The sequence below is a fragment of the Sorex araneus genome, chromosome 5 (genome assembly GCF_027595985.1).
Source record: "Sorex araneus isolate mSorAra2 chromosome 5, mSorAra2.pri, whole genome shotgun sequence".
NCBI classification, from domain to species: domain Eukaryota; kingdom Metazoa; phylum Chordata; class Mammalia; order Eulipotyphla; family Soricidae; genus Sorex; species Sorex araneus.
Window position 1 is genome coordinate 9,592,245 of NC_073306.1, and position 25,433 is coordinate 9,617,677.

General features: G+C 43.3%; 1 protein-coding gene across 19 annotated transcripts in view; it reads right to left on the minus strand.

Annotated features, from left to right (window-relative positions):
- The window catches only part of SGIP1 (SH3GL interacting endocytic adaptor 1), a 248,289-nt gene that overhangs the window by 55,394 nt on the left and 167,462 nt on the right, over positions 1 to 25,433 (minus strand). For 6 of the 19 annotated variants that reach the window (XM_055140808.1, XM_055140807.1, XM_055140813.1 and 3 more), the window contains 4 exons: positions 22,529 to 23,110; positions 14,674 to 14,801; positions 13,399 to 13,525; positions 8,199 to 8,264 (listed from right to left, as the gene is read on the minus strand). In XM_055140808.1, coding sequence (XP_054996783.1) covers positions 8,199 to 8,264; positions 13,399 to 13,525; positions 14,674 to 14,801; positions 22,529 to 23,110 — 903 coding nt within the window. Of the gene's footprint in view, positions 1 to 7,186; positions 7,247 to 8,198; positions 8,265 to 13,398; positions 13,526 to 14,673; positions 14,802 to 22,528; positions 23,111 to 25,433 lie in introns of all 19 variants that reach the window. The other 13 variants (XM_055140827.1, XM_055140816.1, XM_055140818.1 and 10 more) reach the window with 6 other exon arrangements.

Consider the following 25,433-nt stretch of genomic DNA (forward strand, 5'->3'; position numbering starts at 1 on the left):
CAGATTGTTATAACTTGCCAGTCGACCAAAAGCTTACATTCAATAGACTGGGAACACCTGTAAAGGTGATTAGAGACCGCCCCCAAAGCCTCCATCCCTCTCGGAGAGCCCAGCAAGCTACAGAGCCTGGCAAGCTACCCGTGGCATACTCGATATGCCGAAAACAATAACAACGACAGTCTCCATTCCCCTGATCCTGAAAGAGCCCCCAATACGCCATCGGGCTACACTAGCATGTGACAGGGACGAATAGAGATGTTACCAGCACACGCTCAAGAAAATCGATGAACAATGATGACAATGATACAGTGACGCAGTTCTTGGCACCAGAACTTTTGTATTGGGGACTGTGAGGCTTATACTCATAGAAGGTGTGAAGCTGCACTCCCCAAACCTACACAGGACTGCAAACTAACAATAAATCAAGAGATCCTTAACTTCAAAAAATACCCAAAAAGAGAGCATGGGTTTTCTCTTTTACTGCTACTGCTGCATATCAAATATACATTTCTGTGTTTAGAAAGGATTGTCCCATGCACTGGAAGTTTCATGACAGCACATCAAACTGTTGTCCAGATTTTTCCAGTGATGAAGTTGTGTATTTTGAATGTCTATAGAGCAACTTGCATCTTTTAAATAATAATAATAATATTAAATAATAATAATTATTAAATAATTATTATTTAATAATAATTAATAATTGTTATTTAATAATAATTATTAAAATTATTATTGTTAAATAATAATATTATTATTATTAAAAATTATTATTATTATTATTGGCCTCTTCTCCAGCTACTCATGCAAATCTCCTAAAATCCTCATAATCTGAGTGATAAAAAAGAAGGACAGCCTTTGTCATTCATATTCTTTCTCATTCCGTAGACCAGGACTTTTGGAGTCTGGATCCTCATCTCCAGAGGAACCAACTTCATAGTTAGAGGAGTAAAACTTCGAGCCCCATTTCCCAATATTTCAGGGAGAAAGGTTGGAGAGAGATCTAACACTATGAATTATCAAATCATCACCAATGATATTGTTCTGCTATGTCACAAACCTCCATGAATACCCATATAGCAAATCGTTTCTCAATGGTGATCACAACCAAGTATGGGAGAATGGCTAAAGAACATGCATGAAAGGTCTAGACCTAGTACATGCCTTATAGTTCTTTTTCCTGTTCCTGCTCCGGAATTGTGTCTCTATAATTAACAGTGAAATAATGTAACTCGCTCTCCTGAGTTCAGTGGGTCATTCTAGCTAATCATCAGACTTAAGAAGCAGATTGTGTGATAACCTGAATGAGATCAAGGAAACGAGAATGAGATCACAGGGCACTAGTGGAAGAGCAAGCAAGCTGTCCAATCAGAGATTTCCAGAAAAGAGCAACTCTAATGTTTTGGAAAAGTAAATTTAAGTAAATTTCTAACAGAAACTTCAGCTGACCCAGTAGGTTCAGTCCCACTGGAATCCTCTTAATGTATAGACACTCTGTGACTTTCAGTTATTCAATTAAAAATGATTTTATATTTTAACACTTACATACATTAAAATCAGAATTACTGCAGAATTATTTTAAGTTTGGATGGGATTTGGGTCACATCATATGTTTCTCAGGATTTACTCCTAGCTCTGCACTCAGGAATCATTACTCCTGGTGGGACCATATGGGAAGCTGGGGATCAAACCAGGGCTGAGCAAGTGCCCTACCACAGTCCTATCTCTCCAGCCCTTATCTTAATGAAGACAGTTTTGTCTTCATTTACTGGTGATTGTTTCTACCCTCCACCCCTAACCTGGTTCTACATAAAATTGTAATTTATAGAGTTGATACTCAAGAAATGTACTGCATCTTTGGTTGAAAAAGGGCAAGATACAATTCCTACTTGAATGTGAATTTACAAAAAAAAAAAAAAGCAATTACTTTCCAGATAGTTGGTCCTACATTCTAACTTTATTTTCTCTAGTGAGTCTCAGGCAAAGGAATCATTATTTTTTTGACTACAGGTGAAAGATTTGCCCTTCACTTGGGTAAGACACTTGTGTGAATCACTAAGGAGTGCTATTGAGCAGCCTGATAAAGGAGATTGGAGGTATAAATCGCCTCCACTAACTGTTCCCCACAAAGATAACAGTTTTAAAGACAAGCTCAGCAATTCCTGTTGGATCTAGAAGGGTAAGGGCCTTGCAGAATCCCACTCCTCCACAGGGCAATCTGAAGAGAGTAAAGTAAAGGGGTGTAAAACCTGAGCAACAATGAGGTGGACTTGGGGCCAGAGCTAGAGGTGTCTGCCAAGGGGAAGATTCGGTGCAGCAGAGTACCAAGGAGATGGAAATTTTGATGAGGGACCCCACCCCAGTACCACCCACTTCAAGGGGCTGGTGCAGAGACGGAAGGCCATGCTGTTGTAGAGGCTGTGGAGAGAAACATCATCTTCTCTCTTTAACCAGGCAGCCTGCACCATCCACACTCTGCTCTTCCTGACTCAGTGAACCTGATGGAATCACTCATGTTTCCCTGCATCTGAATTCCTTTAGCATGACTAGCACAGATAAAATGAAATAATGGATGGCAAGTCCTTTGCACAAAGAAAGCAGGAGCCTGTTAGTTACTATTCATCAAGACTTCAGGTTCCTCTATTTCATGTTGCAATCTGTAGGGCCAGGGAGATGGTTCAAAGGGCTGGGGTGCATGCTTTGCATGCAGTGACCCTGGGCTCCAACTTGGCACTGCATTGTCCACTGAGTACCACCGGGAGTGGCCCCTGAACTTTTAGACTGATGTGGCCCAATCTAAACATATTTTAAAAGCATTGCAGCGGGCAGTGCTCTCCATTGTCCCTCTCTATGCTAGCTTTCGTGACTGGACTTATCACATCTTTAGGCCTTCCTTGGGACTTGTCTGGTAGTGAAAGCATACATGGGCATGTGCACATTCTTGTTGAAGGAGAAAATCACCACTTAATCCTTGGGTACATGAAGGGTGTACATGCTCAAGGCCCCTCTCCATACGTTCAGAGGAGCCTCATGCATGAAGGTACCGGCAGAGGAACCCAGGTATGTGGGACCCAGGGCTGAGACCTCCAAGCTTGCTCGGATCAGGACTGGGCCTCTTCCACCCAAATTTCCCATTTTCGAGTAGCTAGCTGGTCACACCCAGGGACTGCCCCCGGCGCCGTGTAATCCCACCAACGGCCAGCATCCAGAGACTTAAAAGCAAGCTCCTGGAACAGACATTTTATAGCCTAGTTCTCCCTCCGGGAGAATCAGCAGGCTACTGAGAGTTTCCTGCCCACATGGGAGAGCCTCGAAAACTCCTCGTGGTGTATTCATATGCAAAAACCAGTAACAATGTTGGGTCTCTTTCCCCTGACCCTGAAAGAGCCTCCAATGTGGCATCATTGGGAAGGACGAGTAAGGAGAGGGTTCTAAAATCTCAGGGCTAGAACGAATGGATACGTTACTGAGACCGCTTGAGAAATTCAATGTTCAACAAGATGATGATGATGATGATGATGATGATGATGATGACAGGAAGGGTGACTAACAGTTATGAACTGTCCCAAAAAACACATGCTAGTGGGGACTTTGTCTAGGATGTATGTAACCAGACGATGTGCATTAGAGTGGGAGTCTGTGGCAGGTGACAAAGGCAAAGGGACCTGGAGGCCTGCATTGGATGAGTCCTATAAGCAGACTCCAGTGATGCTGGTAAATGTGGTGGGGCGGGGGAAGGATAGGAAGCTGAGGTGCTGCGAAGCTGTAATAAATGCAGAGGGAACCCCTGCAGGTCTGGAGCTGACTGGCAGTGAGGAAGTGGAGAAGACAGTGATCAGAGGACCACTTTGTCTCAGGCAGGAAGTTTGAGAAACGGCAAAGGCTGTCTCTTGGCTCCTCAAGGGAGCTGGGATGCAGAGAGGAACGGATGGGTGAGTGGGCAGAGAGCATGTGAATGTAGAGCAGGGTGCTGCTGGCTGGTCCAAAGGCATTCACAGATGCCCGGAGGAATGGCAGCGTCAGGGTCGGAGAGCAATCTGGGAATGAGTGGGCAAGAGGCTTCGGCGTGTCGAGGAGAGACTGCCGACCAGCCAGACACAAAGCCATCCAGGAGAGCAGTTCTGCAGGGTCCCTCCCCCATCCCCCATTCCCGAAGCAAGATGCTATTATAGGTGTTGAAGCAAAGCACACAGAGAGACACCATGGTTTGGGAAACATACTGATGCTTCAAATGCTCAGAGAATTGTCCCAACACTTTACAATCACCTCTTCCTCTTATCACTGAGTATTTTTTCCTCCTTTTCACTGCAGCAGAAAACCTGGTATCATCTATTGGTTCTGTTCTTAAAAGAATTAATCAAAAGCCTACAATGCTTTGTATAGCCTTCAGATTTTGGTGGGGGGGGGGCAAAGACCAACTTTAAACAGGAAGTTTCAGTGACGTTGTTTATATCAATAAAACAGGAAGCTTTGAAATACTTGTGAGTTAGGAACCTTGGCTAATAAATTTCTGTCTCTCTTGAAAATTAACGTTGGAGAGTAAAACACTCATTTTCTCTCCAAATAGATTCAAAGTACAATGCTTGACAATCGCTGACACATTTTCCCCTGATTGACCCCAGTGGTTGGTACTTAAAGGGAAAAGCAGCAAGATAAACTAATGTAATTAACTCTATTTTACCAGTAAGTAAAACTTCTTCAAAATAAAGTAAAAGTGTAATTCTTCCTTATCTACACCCTGGCAAGCACCCCATGGCCTATTCAATATACCAAAAACAGTAACAATAACAGGTCTCATTCCCCTGACCTTGAAAGAAGCCTCCAATCATTGGGAAAGATGAGTAAGAAGAGGCTGCTAAAATCTCAGGGCTGGGACGAATGGAGACATTATTGGCGCCTGCTCGAGTAAATTAATTAAAATGAACAACGGTATTACAGTGATACAGTGTTACAATGATCTACACTCTATGGATGAAGAATTAAAGATAATGATAAATATTAGGTTTACATTTATATCTGCAGGGAAAATAAGAGTGTCCAAAAATATACCAGAAGTGTGATTCAGCATAACATGTTGACCAAAGTTTTTTGCAGTATAAATATGGCAGCATTAGTCTCAAGGTATGTTAATATATGGCCATTTCTCTATCATTTTGCCATAGTAGCAGAAAAGTTAAAAGTCCCTTCAGCTTGCACTAGCTACAAACCCCTCAGACAGATGCACATACGTGTAAGCAAACCTGCCCCATTCTTACAACAGACAGTCTTGCTCTGGTGGGGTGTCATTTTCAGTTTCTCCTTGAAGTTCATTTTAAATAATTTTAGCTGGCTAAGAATTTGCTGGTGAGGCAGGTAGGACACTTATCTGGTGGCTTCTATTGTCTTTATGAAACTGTGCCTGTGAGCAAATTCTGGGACCAGGATAACCCAGAGCTGGACTCTCCAAGGAGTTTCTGTTCAAACTCTTGTATGACATCCCTGGTTCCCAGTGAGATGCTGTAGGGTTCTGGATCCCAGATTAATCCCATCGGCAACATCATTGACTTTAGCTAAGGGGCTATTTACTAACAAAATACCTTTATAAAATGAAACTAAAATGTGCTTCACATTTATGATCTTTCATACATTTACTAATATTTATATTTGATTCACATTGTTCATTTAAATATTTATTTTTCACCTTTTCGGGTTTGGGGTCACACGCAACAGTGCTCAGAAGCTTCTCCAGGTTTGGTGTTGTGGGTTGTTCCTGGCAGTGCTCAGAAGACTATGTGGTATCGGGAATTGAATGTGGGCCTCCTACATGTAAAGTACATAACTCCAGCCCACTGAGCTCTCTCCAGCCCTGACGCATAGTTGGTTACTTTAAAATGAATAACTCAAGGTGAGGCAGGTTTCCAGTACCATGTGTCAAGTGTCCCTCTTTTCTTGAGACTTCCTACCCATCTATTCCCCACTGAGCCAATCCAAAGCATTAGGGGATTCAGGGACTGTTCATTCCCAACACGTGTTCTGCTACTAGTCAACCTCCTTCAAGCTAAATACTTTCATCTCCAGGGCCATCTTAGAAGGAAAACTTACAATTGAGAGAAAAAGCCATCCCACACCACCAAATGCCTTCGAAACAGACCTCAGTCATTCCAATGTTTGGAATCATGTCCAAAGACAACAGTCCAGTTATGAAAATGCTTTTTGTTGTCAAGAAACACAAAGATGGCAGGAGAGGGAGCTCTCCAGGCTGAGCAAAGACTTTGCACATACCTGCGAAGGGACAGGCAAGGGTCCATCCCTGGGACTGCATAATTCATTGGGCAACCCTCAGAAGTGACCCTCGAGCACCACATGGAGGCAGAATAACCCCCATCACCGCCGGGTATGGTAAATATTTATGCATAAGATGAACCATTAGGTTAAGTTATTTAAATTTCCTCCTATTATGAGTTTAAAAAGATGATTTTTTAAAAATAAAATTCCTGTACTATTAAGACAACTTAGAACTTAAATATAAGATGGGAGAAAAGTATTCCTCAATGCAGATTATAACAAATTATACAGCATTTAGATTAGCCATCTGGCATTGTGTTCATGTATATTTTTCAAATTCTAAATGGCAAAGTGAGTGATAATTTATGTTACTACAGTCATTCAAATAAACTTCAGATGTCAATAGAACTTACTGAAACACTCATTTTTTCCACTTTCTAATCTTCTACATATGTAGCATTCTTTATTATAGTACTATGTGTGTGTACATAAGTATACACCCAATAGATGCTGTAGAAGGAATATGGTCCAAAACAAAGTTACATGCCAACAGCAACCACACTGTTCTTGATATGCATCACATTCCTTTTGCAAAAAAAAGTTAGCAAAGAGCCCTGGTTGACAGAGTTAAGTTCCTTGGACAGAAAAGGTGTTTATATTTTTTTGATTGACCACAGTTAATTAAGCAACCAATATGAACTGCAAAGTCTCTTAAAATTTTAAAATATGGAAAATAGGAGAGCCTGTACAAATCAAATTCGGGTAATATTTTCTTTCATTTTTAATATTTTCTAAGTAGCCATAGCATTTTTCTCTAGAGAGTGAGAGATCGGGTCTTTAGAAACGAACTGGGATTGGGCAAAGTGGACGGGGACAAAAGATGAAGGGGTATAAATTAGAATCTGGTATGCTATGCACTACTTACCTTCAAAAGTCAAATAAAACTTTCCTCTGTCAAACCAAACGAGGGAAGGCTGTTCATTCTCTGTATGGCCAGGAGTTGAAGCGGGATGGGAAAGGTTAAGGAGAGGGAGAGAGAAGGACACAGTATGAGTTACAGAGCCAATCATCAATCTCACTACAGGGAGGGTAAAGGCACTGCATGCCAGAAGCGTGCAGGAAAAAGGGAAAGTGGGCAGCCTATGGGTTACTCTGCTCTATTCTAGTTTTCTAGTTCAGGATACAGGAAGCAAAAGCAAAGCTATGGAGGCCTACGGGATGGGCATGTGTGGGAGGCAGCTGGACACTCGGGCATTGGGGTGCATGGAGTGGAAGACTTCCTGGCCATGCAGGGCACCAGCATATTTTAACTGCACTAGTTTGGGCAAACGGACATTGAGCCACGACTTGTACCCATTTCATCTTCAATGTCATCCCCGTCTAGGTTTTTCCAAAAGATAAACTTGAGTGATGGGTTGTAGAAAACATTTTAGTTTAGGTTTGAGTAACAACAGCACTGCATACCAACTTCATATCAGGAGAAGAAGTTCTATCTGCCCCCACCCCGAGAATCATCTTAGGCATTCAGACACAAAGCAACCTTTATTATGTACCAAGGAAAAAAGAAGATGACTTATGGAGTTCTGTTATTATTATTATTATTATTATTATTTAAAAAGCAGTCCCTGAGCAGGTAGTTCGGAGCAGTTAAATTATTCCTTCCTTGGAAATTCACAAAGCAAGAGCATCTCACCTTTGGTGAACCTTTTCACTGAAAAACTGTCATGCAATCTGCAGCTTTTTCATATGTTCACTTAAAAAAATATTCAGTGGCACGAGTTCCATGATGAACAGAAAATAGACAAGGTGCATCTGAGAGGCACTGGACGCTCATGAGGTGAGTAGCATGTCCATGAAATTGAGAGCATTCAAATGGCAACATGGCTTGGATTTTTGAAGTCTAGAGAGCTACAGAGGTCACTCAGCTAGCACCATACCTGCAGGCGTTTCACAGCGCCTTTCAAACGAGGGCAGTTTGTCATAAAAAACATCATCTTCTGACACTACGAACCAAAGAAATATAAAGGAATGGAAAACAAAAAAAAACACAAAGACAAAATCCCAAATGACATCGAACCGTACAGTTTACTGATTGAAACACGGGAGGATTTGAATGGGGAAAGGAAAGGAAACCAAAGACACAGGACCGATGACCAAGCTACAGAACAGCGATGTGCTTGTTTCAGGATGGTTCTAGGAGAAGAAATGAACACTTTATCGATGCCAGGTTTTAGCATCTGTGAACTTGGCTGAAGTCAGCTCCAAGTCCCCACTGAATCGGGAGTTGTTAAAGCATTTGCATGAATAATTGACTTGTGTAAGTGTATTTCATTCAGACACAGCTACAGAGCTCTCAAGTGGCCAGATATTGGTCCATCAACACAACATCCTGACAGATCCTTGACAGCTAACAGGGTCACCAGGCATGCACCCTCCCCACTTGGGGAAAGATGAAGCTATTAAAGAGATAAGAAAACAGGAGCTGGAGCTACAGTACAGCAGATAGGGTGCTTGCAGTGCACATGGTCAAGCCAAGGTTCAATCTCTGGAACCTCATACAGTCCTCTGAACCTACCAGGAATGATCCCTGAGCGCAGAGCTAGGAGGAAGCTTTAAGCATTGCTGAGTTTACCCCTTCCTCATCCCCCCAACCCCCAAAGAAACCAAGAATATAGTATGAATCTTATATTCTTGAATGAGCTCTAGTACTTCCATTTCAATCCAAATTCAGTTTCTCTTTAGAAAAGACACACTGCTAATTTTGAACAGCATTATTGCAATCCCATCTTTGGTTGTGACACTCAGCTATGGCCAAGAGACTTTGTCAACTGGCAACAACAGTTCCGAGGGAGTCCTAAGAATTTCGGATATTTACAAATGGTCTCTCTCCTCACTGAAAACCACAGATTCTGGGGTTTTACTCCATGTGACCAAAAGAAAAATTTTCAGTGTCACAGGTGCTAAGTTACACCTTTAATAGAGAATTGAAGAAAATGTATACAGAGACCAGGAAGGGAGATCCTACTTATAACATAGAGAAGATAAGCAATAAGTAAAATTATTCTGTAAAATATTTTTTGATGGTTGATGGGGCTGGGGATATAATTCAAAGGGCTGGTTAAGAAAAGTTCCTCTAAGAGAGGAACAGGGCAAATAGAATTGACATTTTATCTACCTCCAGAAAATAGAAAGCAAAAACAGTTTCATTAACAGTAACTGAATTTAAGTCTTTTCTTATTTACCTCTGATATTATCATTTGTTCTCTACTCAAAGCTAAAAAGGAGTGATTTATAAACATTGAATTGCATGCCTATGGCTTTGTGTCTGTGTGTGTATGTGTGTGTGTGTGTGTGTGTGTGTTGGTAGAGATTCAAGGCTTAGAAAAGAACATCCTAAATAAATCAGAGAATTAAAGAAATGAATCATTGGCTAGCTCTGTGCTTGGCTTAAACAAAGGCAACATTCAAATTAAATCTACAAGAAAAGACTTTAAAAACTAATTATGGAAATTGCTTCAAATGGGGAAGCTGGTTCTGGGGATGGACAAAAATATAACTGTAGAACAAAATAAAAGAAAGTGACAAAATATCAAATGTCAATTTTAAAAATTAATTTAACTTCAGGTTTTTATTTTATTTGGGGGCCATACCATGGTAGTGCTCAGGGTTATTCCTGGCTCAGTGTTTGGAATTGCTCCCAGCAGTGCTCAGAGAACCATGTGGTGCTAGAGATTAAAACCCAAGGCTACCACATGCAAAACATGTACTCCAATCCTTTGACTCAGGCCTCTACTGTAGTTCTGTTTTGTTTATTTGTTTGAAAGAAGACATCTGCAGTTCAGAATTTTTACTTGCCTTGGAGAGATAAAGGCTTGCTGGAACTATTTTAAGATTGAAGCACTATGAACGCTGCACTTGTGTCCAATAATGAATACAAATCATCTTTCCTCCAAGTTCTACATCAAAGGAAGTATCAAAATTTACATTCTGCTCCCTTTGGTGCCTGTAAATGATTGTTTTCATTCATTGCAGATTCTTGGAATATTAAAGATGCAATAAAGAATGCATGATTAACAATGAGGGAATAGAATTAGTGATAAATAATAGAATTTAACGACAAGACTGTCTTTATGTTAGTCTTTTTGCTTTGGCGGAGGGTTCCCAGAGGAATATTTTGCAGACTTTCTCTTTTTTCTGTTTTTTTTTTTTTAGCATACCTGATGGTGCTCAGAGTTTACTCCTAGTTCTGCACTCAGAATTACTCCTGGCGGGCTCAGGGAACCCTATAGGATTCTGGGGACCAAATCCAGGTTGGCTGCATACAGGGCAAACACTCTACTATAGCTCCGGCCCCGATTTTGCAAACAATTAAGAAAACAATCATCTACAGAACTAAGAAATGAGCATGAGAGTGATTTTTCTCTATCTCTCCATGTCTTGGGAGTTTGTTTTTTAGAAAAATGTCAGACATTTTCTTAGTCTCGTAATGTTCATAGAATTTTACCTTAAAAATCTTGAGCTTTTCTGCATGCAAAGGGAATGAACTAATTCTAAGATTGGCACTTCTTCATATTTCAACCTCTCAGAAGTGAGAATGGGTCTTAATGTCATTGTGATAACCAAGCATTTCGTTAGAGCTCCATTTGCACCCGTCCCTCTTGTTCCTTCCTTCCCATAGTTCCAGTGTATGCTCTACTCAAGAACGTTTTGTCATTTTTCTTTTTTTTAATTCAGTGAAGTACTAGTGCCCCCAAAACAAAAATTAAAAACAGAGTGCTGATTTACCGCCTCCTAACCATAGCTCTCATGAAAACTTTCAGACTCAGACAGCGCCTGGCAGGGCCGATTCTATGCACCGCTGGGCATGAAGAGGAGACTTGCCTATTAATTCCTACCACGCTCACCCCAAGTTTGGCTCAAAAGTTAAAGGAAGTGTCAAAACTCAAGCATTGCAGTGATGGGGAGGAAAACGTTGTACCATCAACTTCAGGGCACATGCTGTGGGAACGCTCCATCCCCCACAGCCCCCTGGCATGCATCCAGTTGACGTTCCAAGTCCGTCATGAACAGGAGCCCCTGAACAGCCAGAGCATATCCTTTCCCCAAAAGGGAGGAGCAGCCATACGAGATGGGCTGGGCAGTTGGTCATTCGAGCATGGGGTTTGGAGAGAAATAGCTGACAGGAACTGCAGCAGCAGGCAACAGAATAGGAGAGGGAGGAATATGGGGAAGATGAAAATCCAACAAAAATGACGGGCCCAACCAGACCAACGCAGAAGGCTCCACAGAAAAGAAGCAATGCAACGCTTATTTTCTGGAGAATGGTACTTATTATTTTGCTTTAATTTCAACCCCTCTGTGATTCATCTAGAAAGAATGCACACTAGGTGTGTTGAGGATATAAAGTCACGGGTGAGGGTTTGAGATTTCTGGAAGGATAAAAAACACAGTGCATGGAATGTGGAGCCAATTCCCAATTCCGTAGGCGTGCAATTTTCTCTATGAATCTCAACGAGTTGAAAGAATCAAGGTCATCTCAGGTCACCTGAGGTCTGCTTTCTGAGTGACAGAGTAAGTCTATTCTTCCTTTTCTCTGGGACCAACTAGGAACATCACAAGGAGAAAGTGAAACAAATGACTTTGAGGGAACACAACAGAGCAAGAGTGGGGTCAAGGGCGGTGGCAGGGAAGAGAAGGTGAGGAGGATCTAGAACAAACTAAAACAAACAAAATAGACAAAGAGAGATGAACAGACAGGCATCCAAAACAGAAAGTCTTAGGTTTCCCCCCAATGGTGTAGAAACGAAAGAACAGACTTAGCTTTATCAGGACTGTTAAATATCTGTTCACGAATTTAATGATATCAGGCAGCAGACTCTATTTTCACCAATTCTGGGGGTTGCTCTGATTAAAACATATAGAAAACATATTATCTAGATAACATTTATTTTTTGGTGGGGGACCCGAAGAGGACACTTTGAATTATTTTCCTGGGAAAACATAGCATTCTCCTGAAGAGCTTCAAGCTTTGATCAAATGATTTTTCACATGGACAACCCTGAAGTGTGCTCCTCGCACATGGTAGCAGAGATTTCTTTCGCTCTGGTTCATGATTTTCCCATGCAGTGCAAATGGGGGTCAGCTGGTCTATGACATCAGAGTCTTGGGGGAGAGTTCAGACAACAGAGGAAGATGATGGGAATGGAAGGTTCATGGGGGAAATGGAATAGAAAGGCTAGGTGAGAGGCCATGCAGACAGGAGGGAGCAAGAGTCTATGGGAGATGGGGGGGAGAGAGAGAGAGAGAGAGAGAGAGAGAGAGAGAGAGAGAGAGAGAGAGAGAGAGAGAGAGAGAGAGAGAGAGAGAGAGAGAGAGAGAGAGAGAGCAGTCTGAAGGAGAGGGAAGCCAGGGAAACCAGTGCCACCCCAGGCAAAAAAACAAACAAACAAACAAACAAACAAACAAAGGCATTTGAGCCTGGGTAAACCACCCCGATGGGGCAGCCATCCATCTCAACTCTTCACTTTAATCACACCATAAAGAAAGAGGCACAAAGGCATTTATTGAAAATGCCAGCAACGACTTATTTCATGGGGAAATGACTACATATCACTGAAAAAGCACCAAAAGAAATATCAGAGAATTCTCTCCAGTCCTGCAATGCCAATGTTTGGATCATCCGTTAACATAAGCACAACCAAAAGGATGAAGAAATGAAAGCTCCAAGAAAATGAGGGTTCTAAATATTGTGATTTCTGATGCCAAAACATGAGAGGTGTTTAAGTAATTATCCCCCCCCCTTCCAAGGAGACACTTTTGGTGATAAGGAATAATCCCGTCATTATAGGACCTTATGCGATGATCTCTTCTCGACTTTTAGGGCTAGCTCTGTAGGGAATAACAGAAGAGAATTCCTGCAAAACACAGGGGTTAATATTCTTTTGCGTGTTCATTTGCACAAAGCACTTGGCCTCCTTTGCTGAAAAGGTGTTTGTTAAAGAAGAGTCAGAGGATAGTAGCAAAACACACAGCAACATAATTTCAACCAGAAACATAAGACCAGGGGGTTTTCGGATCATACAAAATAGCCAGTCAAAACCACACACGGAGTGAAAGAGAGGAGACAATTTTTTTTACCAACTGTGGGAGTAGTGGCTGCACTCAAGGAATTGGTGGACGATATTGAAGAGGTGCTTTCAGCCCGGGCTAAGGGTGCTATTGGAGGTGGACTGGAAGAATGTATGGGAGGACTGAAAGGTCTGGGCTGCAGGGAGAAGAAAAGAGATGCACAGTTAGATCCCCGCAGACTAGATCACAGCACTTTCACGTTCATATGTCCCAGCCCCAGAGGTGACAGCTTAGGTTCTTAACAGAAAGCAAAAGCACAGACGATATCACTTTTATGAAAGAATGTTGGTTATATCTATGTGGGAGCTTGTGGGCAGTGCTGGAATAACCATAGGCCACACCGTATTACTCTCAGATACATCAGGCTGATAGAAGCTGTGATGTGTGACTTGGTTAGTGATGTCTCAGAAGGAGGATCCTAGGCCACAGGGACCAGGCAGGGTGACCGCTGACATGCACTTAAAGACAATTAGATACAAACCCCGTTGCTGTATTTACAGCCGGCTTGACCCACTACTACGAGCCTAACAGATTTGTGACTCTTGTGGGCAGATGTCAAAGAAATTTACTTCTGCCTGAAGTCTCTTCGTGCTTCACTCAGGACATTTTCCAGTCCCTTAAATGTTCCAGCATTAAAATTTTACATGAGAAATTGCCAAAACAAATTCATCAGCAGTTACCACTATCTTCATAGCCATATACTGCCACACCAGTTCAGAGCCCTGGATCCTGGGGACAGAAACCAGGACTAACCCTCTTCTAGAGTCTTCCAAAAATCAGATAAATATGGTGAAAGCAAACCCCTCCTTTTCAAAAGGACTTAGCACAGCTGAGCATTACTGTCCCCATCTGAAGCAAACCTACGGTCATAGAATTGTAGTGTCCAGTGTCCATCACTTTCATTTAGTTATTTTTTATTTCTTGAACCACACCTTGCCGTGCTCAGGGGTTACTCCTAGAGGTCCTCAGTGGACCATAAGCAGTGTCAGGGATTGAACCAGGGTCAGCAAGCCAAACGCAAGGCAAGCACCTTAGCCCCTGTACTACATCTTGAGCCATTCTCATTTTAGACCTTGGTTGGAAACATGGCAGAGAGATAAAGAGGGTGGACATATACAACAGATTACAGGGTCCAGTGCCAAGACTCCATGTTGGGACCAGGGGTACAAACAAGTACAGAGGGCTTACGATTGAACTTGAGCTAGCTTGGTGTTGATCTCTTTGGCTTCTGTCTATCAGTCAGACCCTGAATTTCTGGGTAAGTGAGGATGGAAGGGGACATACCACATCTCCGACACCAGGTTTTCCTGGGGGCAGCTTGGGCCGTGAGGGAGGCCGGGGAGGAGGCGGAGGCGGGGTGGTGCTGCTGGAAGGGAGCGAGGGGGTCGCTGGTCGAGCAGGGGATGATGCACCTGAAAAACAAGTGGCATTACCAAAGGTTGCCAACTCAGGCGGCCACAATGCTGCCCTCCCAACCTCCATCCCCAGCCCCAAGGCACGAAGCCAGTTCATCCCAGCCATGGCTTTCAGCTCAGCGGTTACTAGACTCCACATTCTAGCACAGGGTGGTTTATACATACACACATATTCATATATCCATATATGTACATATATGCATATATACAGGTAAATCACTGAAGTCTGATTGATGGCAGAAGCTGAGGCTGATGGCCTTGGGCTGTCATGTGATACCAAAAGGTAAACCCATGGAAGCATCTCTGGGAGTCAAAATAAACTGCAAAATCTGGGCTGGGTGCAGCATCCTTTCATTTTGACCACAGACACATCAACATAAGCTTTGCACCTATTCAGAAGCTCCTTGCATCCAAGATGAAAGTGGAGGTTGCAACCTCAAGGCCGCTGATGATTTTTCCTCATCATACACACATATTTAAAACATAAATGTTGTAAATATGTTATAAATATGTTAGAGCAGTGCCCTTTTTATTGTGCTCCAAGGAATGAGCACAAACTTCATACACAGAAGCAAATACGATATAAACAAAGGGTAAAATATATGAAAGGAAATAGAGTTGTAAAACTTGTTTTATGGGTTTAGAATCTTTATAGGAGAAAGTTGTTGAATTTTGAGGATTTTGTTTTTTGATCAAGAAACTGTTAGGGGATGATTTTTTTAAAAGGCCTCTTGGATTTACTTTTCTGGTAGTCAATGACAAGCTCATGAAACACAAAAGACATGGAAAAGCTGGCATGCAATCTCGTCAGCACACCAGGAAACTCTCTAGAGTCACAGACAACCCATCTGCAGTCATATGTTTGGGGAGAAACCTTAAAGTCAAACCAACATTCCAATCTTGTTTGTTGTTAGTTCTTATTCAGAAATGATCCAATGACCCTGAAGAATTTTTTCTTTCCATTTTGGTTAGAAGCACAGGTATGAAATTTCAAGAAATTTGAACAGATGCTATTCTAGGAGAAGAATCCCTACTCCTTTCCTTTCCAATGTGCCACTGTGGAGAGTTCAAGATTGTGTCTCCATCTCCAGATTTTTGGATCCAGGAGGAATTTTAAGCTGAGCAGATTCCATCATTTTACAATCTGTTCCTGACAATCTACTCTTGGGTGGGGGCCCTTGTTCTCGTTTTAACAATCTTATGCCTTGAGTTTCTCTTTCTGCTATTAACCTATGTTTAATCCCACTAGTTAAGAACAATTAACTTATCATCAGCATCCCATGTCTACCTTCACCTGTTCTCTCTCTCTTAACAACTGCCTTAAAACAGCAACAACAACTGTAGTCTCACTTTGTATTTAATTGCAGATTTATATATTTGAGGCATTTTTCAATACACTCTTATTTTACCCTCCCCTCCCCCACCACTAACCTTTGGAAGTTGGGACTGTTAGTATTTCACTGAAAACTAGAACTCAGAGACATTCAACAACTTCCCCAAGGTCACACAGATCAAATGAAGTGTTCAACTCCAAGGCCCAGTTTTTTAAATGCAGTATCTTGCATCTTTAGGTAGACTGTGGATTCCCAAACTTTACATAAATCCCATTTTAATTTTGTGTGGTAGATCACACATCTCTCTCAATCTGTGTATTTTTCTTAATTTTTCTTGAGTAAAACAAACGGGCTATTTTGATAGGTCCCACTATGATATTTTCTTTCAAGTTAGTAGAGGATGTCTTCAGAAAACCAGAAGCAGCATAAAGATGGGAAATCATCTTTAAAGAGAAAAGGTTTTGATCAGAATGTTTCTTTTGCTGGGTGGGAGGGGGAGGGGGCAGTGGACTCAGGGTCTCTTTAGCTCTGGGTAAACCATTCTACAGAAATGGAGCAAAATGTCTATCCATGTTTAATGTCAAGAAGGAGTCTTCTGAACCAATCTTAGGAAAAACTCCGCTGCTTTTCCTACATATTTCAGGAGAAAAATTAAACATTCTCAGTAGTTCATCATAAAGCAGAAACAAGTTGTCATCAAAGTGTGTGGATTACTGAAACACTGGTTGAAGAGTCAGCTGACCTGTTTTTCAGCCCCTATATCCCTCTTATCAGTGGTGGCATCTCAACTTTTGTAAACATCAATCTCCTGTTAAAGACAAGAGACATGCTTCATTTCAGGGTAGTCGAAACAATTGTATGGAAAAATGCTAAGGAAGGTGTGTACTCAGTTGCAAATGTTAAGCCTATGGACTGTGACAGAGGAAGAGGATGAGCAAGTGGGTGCCTTTCGTGATTTAGTAAAAGCAAAGAACAATAACCAGTTAACTACTTTCCTTTCTTTGTAGGAGCACCACACCTAGCTTACTTTTTTCCTCACTGAATTGATTGAATTGATTTCCTGTGCAGTTAGACACAGAGATGGTGTTTAAGAAACAAAGCCTTACTTGCTTGACTCTGAGAATAAGCAGGGAATAGTAAGGGCTTGGACTGTTTGTCACCGAGCCAAGGCTCCATTGCTGGTGTGACACAAAGCACATGTGTAGAGGTTATTGCTTGAACATGGAATTGCTTGCACACTCTAACTCCATTCTCTAACTTTCCATTATCCTTTCACTTTTTCACCTCAAGCAAGGCTTATCCTTCAGAACAATGCTGAAAAATAACTGAACAACATCTCTTTTAATGTCTCATATGTGTATAACAGTTTCAATTATTTCAACGAAAATGGTTGACAACCATGGACACGCTTTTAATGCATTTGCTGCTCTAAACTGGAAGCTCTGTCATAGATTTCATTGGTAGCCTCTGAAAAGTACAAAAAAAGAGCTTCTGTTTTCGTGTGTGTATGTGTGTGTGTGTGTGTATGTGTGTGTGTGTGTGTGTGTGTGTGTGTGTGTGTGTGTGTGTGTGTGTGTTGTATGCACAGGGGAGCAACAGGGGCTGCTGGGAAGAACAGGTGAATGGAATCCAATTAAATTAATCAGATCTAAATTCAGATGATTATTAGCTTTGTGACCATTACCAAGTCACATATTTAAACTTGTTTCATTTTCAATAAAATGCAGCTAGTATGCTAGAATACTCTTGGTAGAATTGAAGAAAATACACTTCAAAATATATAAATTAATATTAAACCTTTTCAAATATGTTTCTTGTAACACAATCATACTACTTCTTTAGAGAAAGTATCAAATAGAATTATATAGGGTGATAAATGGTGATAAATCTTTCTTTCTTTCCTTCTTTCTCTTTCTCTCTCTTTCTCTCTTTCTTTCTTTCTTTCTTTCTTTCTTTCTTTCTTTCTTTCTTTCTTTCTTTCTTTCTTTCTTTCTTTCTTTTTCTTCCTTTCTCTCTCTCTCTCTTCTTTCATATTACAAGCTCTAAACTGGCACTGTCCAATAGTTTTCTGCATTTTCTTCTAGAACATGTTCTTGAACAAGGGACTGACAAGACGTTCACTTGCAACTCTTTAGCACTTGACTTATAAAGAAGTGATTTAAAATTTTATTTGGTTATCTTTGATTAAAATAGCTACACAATAGTGACTTCATTATTAAACATAGTTGCTCTAAAAAGGCTGGTAAGTTAGGAACTACATTTATTTAATTCAATGTTAACTCAGACTCATTTGTTTATGGATGTGCATACACACGCGTGTATGCATGTGTATATTTGTAGCTGTGTTTAAGATCTTTAAGCATTACTTTAGTTTCTCAAAGTTAGAAAACATTGCACTGAATATTCTATTTTACTATATTCTTCTTTTACTAACACCTTTCTTTTTTTACTGACCTCCAAGCTGGCTGCAGGCAACAAAGCAAAACAAAAGTCAAAAACCAAACCTCTCCCTTCTATCTCCTGGCACCCAGAATTCACAAGGGAGAAGAAAGAACTTTTGCCAAGAATCAGTTTAGACCTGCACGTTCTGGCCAAACTAGAAAGTTTGCCATAATGAAATGAAAGGTTTTTGAGTTGATTCTTAGTTTCCAACTGCCTGCAACAGCAGGTTTTGATTTACCAGTTGTGTCTAAACTGGTCATTTTGCTGTGAATGAAAATATGAAAGTGGGCATCATGATAGCCAAAGAAACAGTTGAGAAGTACAGGAAATTTGGCAGCCTTAGACTTAAAGCACAGGCAGTGAGTGGCAGTACTGGTCTTGAAGGTGTAAAGGCATAATTTACCATTTGAATTCATCCTTTACAACATTTCTCCCAGTCTGTGCATATTCTATCAATATTACATTAGGCAGCAAATAAACTGGGACTTAATTAAAGAGATAACGTGGCAAAGTTTTATTTATTTATAAGCTTCATTGGCCCAGTTGAACCTTTCACCTAGAAATTCAATCCTTTAATCCTAGCAAAGTCTAGTTTCTTTGAGCTTATTTATTAAGAATTAATATTCTCACAGCGATTCAATTGAAAAATTATTATTCTTTATGGTAACATTCAAAAATAAGTTCAACTAGGATCGGATGGAAGCTAAACATTGAAAGATCAATACAACTCTGAACAGAAAGTCAAAGCTCCTTTGTCACTCATTAGACCAATAGTCAAGGATGAAATTAAGAATGTCCCAGATCCATGAAGATGGTGATAGAAGGAACACAGATGAGTCCCTGCCTTGCCCTCTTTATCTTCCTGAGCCTCACAAAAGCTGTTTCCATGGAGGCTGAATTACAGAACATCCCAAATTAACTTGGGATGTTAGCTTCCAACAACCCAAATTACGAAAGCCTCATGGGCCACCGCTGGAAGGCAGGAGACACATTCTGAAAAAATTTTTCTGAAAATTCAGAGCCTGGCCCCGGAAGGAAATTTCTCACCCAAAACAAAGAAATGCATCTCTGACCACAGAAATTCAGAATGGGAGTTTCTTTGGGTATGAGGGACAGATGACATTATTTAGGGGCTCTTTATTATCTTTAGAGAAAAGTACAAAGCCTTAATCCCCACCAAGAATAAAAAAATAAACAGAATTGGAGGAGGATGCTCTGATAATCTAAAATTACAGAGAGGAGCACTGTGAAGATTTCGAGAGACCATCTCATTGATGCCACTGTACAGAAGGGGCAGAGGGAAGTATGTCAGCCATCAAATTAGTTTGGTATGTTCTGTGATTCAACCTTACAAGAGGACTTGGAGAACACATTGGTTAAGAACTCAAAATTGGGACATTGGTAGAGGGAAGCCGACAGTCAGCTAGTCAGCCAGCAGGTGTGGTTCTGGGGCTTCATTCACATGAAACCCTATCATTAGCACTGTTTTAAAGCTCAGTGCTTCAATAAAAATTGCAAGAAGAAAGAACAAAGGTAGAGAACTAGAGAACAAATCCCAAGCTGTCTAAACTTGAGCAAATGATTTGACCTCTCTGAATCTCATTTTTCCATCTATAAAATCCCTATTTACCACCAAGGCATTTGGTAAAGATGGAACAGCACACACAACAGACTCAGATGCTTTTCAGGACACTATAGCTTGTGTTCCTCTTGGCCAAATACTAGCTCCAGATGGACCAGGCCACGTAGAACATGCCACAGGGCCACAGAATACCCAGGGCAATGACAGGGCTCAATCTTTCTTTCTCTATGGTAAACAACAAAACAAACAAACAAAAAACCCCTTTATTTTTGTATCAGCAGAATGTTTCTCAAACATTTGAGCCTCCCATTTTAGGTGGACGATAAGGAAGGACAGAGGCCACATCTGACAATATCAATTCTGAGGCCGGAGCGATAGGACAGCAGGTTGGGTGCTTGCCTTGCACATGGCTGACCTGGGTTCAATCCTTGGCATCTCATATGGTCTCCTGAACCTGCAAGGAGTAATCCCGGACCACAGAGCCAGGAATAAGCCCAGAGCACTCTTGGGTGTCCCCCATCCCCCACCCCAGCCTTAAGCAAACAAAAGCCAATTATTTCTTTTAAAATTTTTATTTATTTATTTTTGGCTACACCCAAAGGTGCTCAGGGGCTATTCCCAGCTCTGCGTGTGAGAGTGACTCCTGGCGGTGCTTGGGACTGTATGGGATGCTAGGATTAAAACCTAGGTAGGCTGCTTGTAAGGCAAGCCCCTTCCCCTCTAGTCTATCCAGCCTGCTATCCTTTCCCTGTAGAATACAGATAGCTCCCAGGCCTCTCCACCGTAAGTCTGAGGTCACTCATGGCAAAGCACAGAGGTATTTGCAAACAAAGAAAACACCGAAAAATATTCGACTGATGACTTTCTTAGGAGAGACAACACAGAGGACTCGTTGGAGAGAAAAAAATGAGGCTGGTGGGGAGCCAAGGGTTTAATCCTAGCAGTGGCCTAAGAACAAACTGGAAAAATAAAAAAAAAAGCAGTGATGGTTGAAAAAATGCCTTTTCCTTAAGTTCCTTGCTGCCTCTAAATAAGTTAATGGGAAAGGGCTTTGCACAGTCAACTCCTGGCTCTGAACAAGGCAAGTACCTCGCCTCCTGAGCTTTTCTCTAGCCCAGTTCTAAATCACTTCAATCTGGTTACCACTTCCAAACCAAACGGAGAACAAAATGGCCCTGGCACCCTAGGATGGTGACTCCATGGAGCGCCTGGGCACTGGGGGGGGGGGGGGGAGGAATTTAGAGCCAGCCTGGCCCCGGAGACCATGAGACAGGAAGGCGATTCATCAGATCACTCTTGATCTTGTAGTGTCTCCATTGGTTGTTCCTGTCCCTTCAAAATTAGAGAACTCAAGAGGACGTTTCACACAAGGAAATCGAGGCATAACAGATGCCCTGTAGAGTCCCTCAAGTGTGTGTTTCTGACCTACATTGCCAACTCTGTCCCCCATGTAGAGGTGACTTCACAGACTGAGGCGCAAGCTGAAACATAGCTGGTTAAGCGAGGGGTGCAGTACGCCTCCCCTTCCCATTGTTCCCTAAAATTTCCTCTTTAAACTAACAGACTTCCTTTGCTGATGCAATTAGCGTGATGAACAGGGCTCTCCTGCCACAAAGAAAGAAATGAAAAGAAGGGAGAGAGAAACAAAGCAAGTTGCCCTACAAAAGTTCGGAAGCTTGGTCTGGAAAACGAGGCTGACCTTTCAACGCGGAACAGTTTTGCAATGCACTGTATAAGGTGGGAGCTGTAATACCCACCGGGGCGCTGGTAGCACTAATGAGTAATGAACATTGGCTGAGTGTTGAACTAAATGTTCTCCCCTCCTCCCCAAAAGATAAGGGGGGGTGTGATGAATGTGTGGTCCCTGAGCTCAGCGGGGACCCAGGAATCCTTTTCTATTGTCTTATTATATCCAATCATCCTTGGCCTACCCTTGAAATGGTCCTACTCTCCACCTTCGCCCCGCCCAAGCTAACAGCAACCCTCCACAAATGAAACCAACTCAGGCCCTCGTGGGGTGGAAAAGTCCCAACCCAGCCAGGCAACCTCCTCTCTCTTTCTAGACCCTTCTGGAGTTTTCCAAACAATGACTCCCCGGGGTTCTCCCAGGCAGGCTCGGCGGGCAGGCAGGGCACACTCCGCGGGGCGGAGCCGGGACAGCGCGGGGCAGCACACAGCCACAGACGGGCACCAGGACGGCGAGCATTTGCAGGACGAGCAGCAGCACGCGCGGGACCATGCCGCGGGGCGGGGCGGGGCGGGGCCGCGGGCAGCAGGCGGGGGCGCTGCGGCCGGCCGCCCCGGGCAGCAGGGGGCGCTGTGGGGCCGGCCCCGCGGCCCGCGCACGCGCACACACGCACACCTACCGCTGGCGGGCCCCGCGCCGCCGCCGCTGCCGCCCGAGCCGGGTCCCGGCGACGCCACCACGGTCCGGTAGGTGGGCGGGGGCGGGGGCGGCGGGGTGGCTCTGGCCGCCGGCCCCGGCTCCCTGGGCGACGAGACCGTTTCTAAGTACTCGTCCCGCACGCAGCTCGGCTCGGCCCCGGGCTTCGGCGCCTCTTCGAGGTTCAGCGGCGAGGGGATACGGCGCGGCGGCGGCCCGGCCGGTGGTGCTGGGGGGCCCGGGGGGCCCGGGGTGCCCGGGGTGCTCGGGGTGCCCGGGGTGCCCGGGGTGCCCGGCGCGGCCGGGGAGGCGGCCGGGCTGTCCGAGGCGGCGGCGGCGGCGGTGGCGGCGGCAGCGGCTGGTGGAGGAGGAGGAGACGCCGCCGGGTCCCGGGGCGTCACGTCTGGAGGCACGTGTTCCGGGGACGTGTCAGAAAAGTGCACCCACTTTTCTTCGGCGTTAACGGCTACAGACTTGGGGGACAGCACGGGGCCAAAAATGCTGTCCAGGTCATTGATGGATGGTGGCTTTTCAATGGGGGCCTCTGTGGCTGCCTGGTCATTTCCTGTGGTTAAAGTAGTGGATTTGACACTTTAATCGGTGGGGTTCACGGGGGGGATACCGGGATGGGGTGGGAGGGTGGGTGGGTGGCAGGGGATGGGGCAGGGGGAGGCGATGCTCGGTGAAAAGATGTTCTTGGGACTGACACCCAAGGACAGTAGACACAGGGGCCAGGAAGATTGCTCCATAGTTGGAAGCCTGCCTCATAGGGGGGATGGGGGGAGGGAGAAGGGATCACTAAGATGATGATGGTTGGAGGAATCATTAGGGATGGGAGATGTGTGCTGAAAGTAGGTAAAGGACCACACATGATAGCCTCTCAGTATATCTGCATTGCAGATCATAATGCCCCCAAAAGTAGAGAGAGAGTATGGGGGAAATTGCCATGGAGGCAAGGGAGGGTGGGAAAGGGGGGGTATACTGGGGAGATTGGTGGTGGGGAATGTGCACTGGTGCAGGGATGGGTGTTTGATCATGGTGTGACTGAACCTCAAACATGAAAGCTTGTAACTATATTTCACTGTGATTCAATAAAAATGTTTTGAAAATAAATAAAAAAGATGCTCATGTGAGCGCAGTGTGGTCCCAACAACGTGGAATACGCTGCTGGGGGTGGGGGGTGGGAGTGAGGGGAGGGCAGCCCGAGTAATGTGAGATCCCGTGGCCACGCCAGTGTTCGCTCCTCTGCAGGTTGACCTTTCCCGGGAGCTACTTGAAACCACGGCCTGAGCCGCCTTCTAAAGCCTTGCGTGTGCATCTGCTCTCAGGGATCTTGCAACAAGTGTGAGATTTGGGGAAGAGACCGTTTGGGTGGCTAGAGAAGAGCAGGTTCGGGAACTAACCCGGAAGGGGAATGGACAGCTGCAAATCGCCCCCTCGTGCTGGATGGCTATTTGACAATGAGTATTTAGCATGCTCATCGAAAGCGTTTGGTGCGGCTCATTCGTCATTCTGTCTATTCATTGCAGGGGAAATGATCCCATCTGGCAATCAGCTGTTCATTCTCCACCTTAAATGCACCAGAAGTAGGGGACAAGGATTCCTCAAAGGGATGAGTGCGCCTGTAGAGTCACAAACACACCCAATACACCCACACAGCACACCAGACAGAGACTGGATTCCGTCTGGGACAGCTCTACTCGTCTCGTGGGGCAAAGGCTTTTATTTCTTCTAATCTCCGCACTGTTGGCCTAACTGGATGGAATAGCTCTCTGAATTTATGGAACAAAGAATTATTGTTTTGCTTAAACATTGGCATTTGGTTATTTTTTAAAAATTATTTTATTAGTCACCAAAGTTTAAAACCCACTTATACAGCCTGGTAGGAAATACTTGGTAACACCTGCCAAAAACACACCTTTAAAAGTAAAGATTATTCCAATAGAAATAGTCACATGAAGCATTGCCAGGGAGAATCAGAAGCCACTTCACCTTTAAATAACTCTTTGGTTAGAAGACTTCACTAGTACTTATGTATTTTAAGTCTTAAAGGTGTTAACCTTCAAGGTTCCAGGCTCTAGATAAATGGTCAGTTTGCATAGATGACAGTATTTGTAATTTATTTATATGAAACATTTATAGGAATAGAAGGGGCCAAAATGATTTGAGCTTGCAAACACCTCTACATTGTTCTGCGTCAGTGGCTCTCTCTATTGGGGTTGAGTCCCTATAAATTGCACAGATGATTCTGTGTTACATTTGCTCCTGCTGATAAATACCCCAACTCCAGAGCTATCGAACCCACCAGGCTGCAAAGGATGAAGTGGTGAGAGAATTTCAAAAGTGATAACCACATTCTCAGGGTTCAGACCTACAGAATAACTGTTATTGCTGCTGACTTCCGCTAGTCCACTCAGACTAGACTGATAAAAAATTAAGGTAATATATTGTATGGACTTTAAAAGAAAGCAGAGATACGCCTTAGGGTTTTACTGTCTAAAGCCATGCATCCATTCCTCAACACATTTCCTCATCCTTCCACACCTCTTCGCCATGGGGTAATGAGCACTGTGCCTGTGGGAAACTCCACCCCCAGCTCACTCACGGGCTGCACATCCTAGGAGTTCCTTAGATGTCTTATAGACAAGGATGCTTTATTGCAAGGAAAAAAATGGACTGCTTGGGGAAAAAAAAATACAACTTGTGCCTTGTGCCTTTTAATTGGTTCATCATCCAAATGAGATCCAGTGAAGGGAGATGTCAAACAGTGACTTTCCATATTAAGATTTTTGTCCTTCCCTTTTCCATGAGAACAGCCACAAAAATTAGGAGTGGAGAAAGTGCAGCTTTCTGCGAAATCTGGGAGTAATCCTTGAACATGTTGCTGT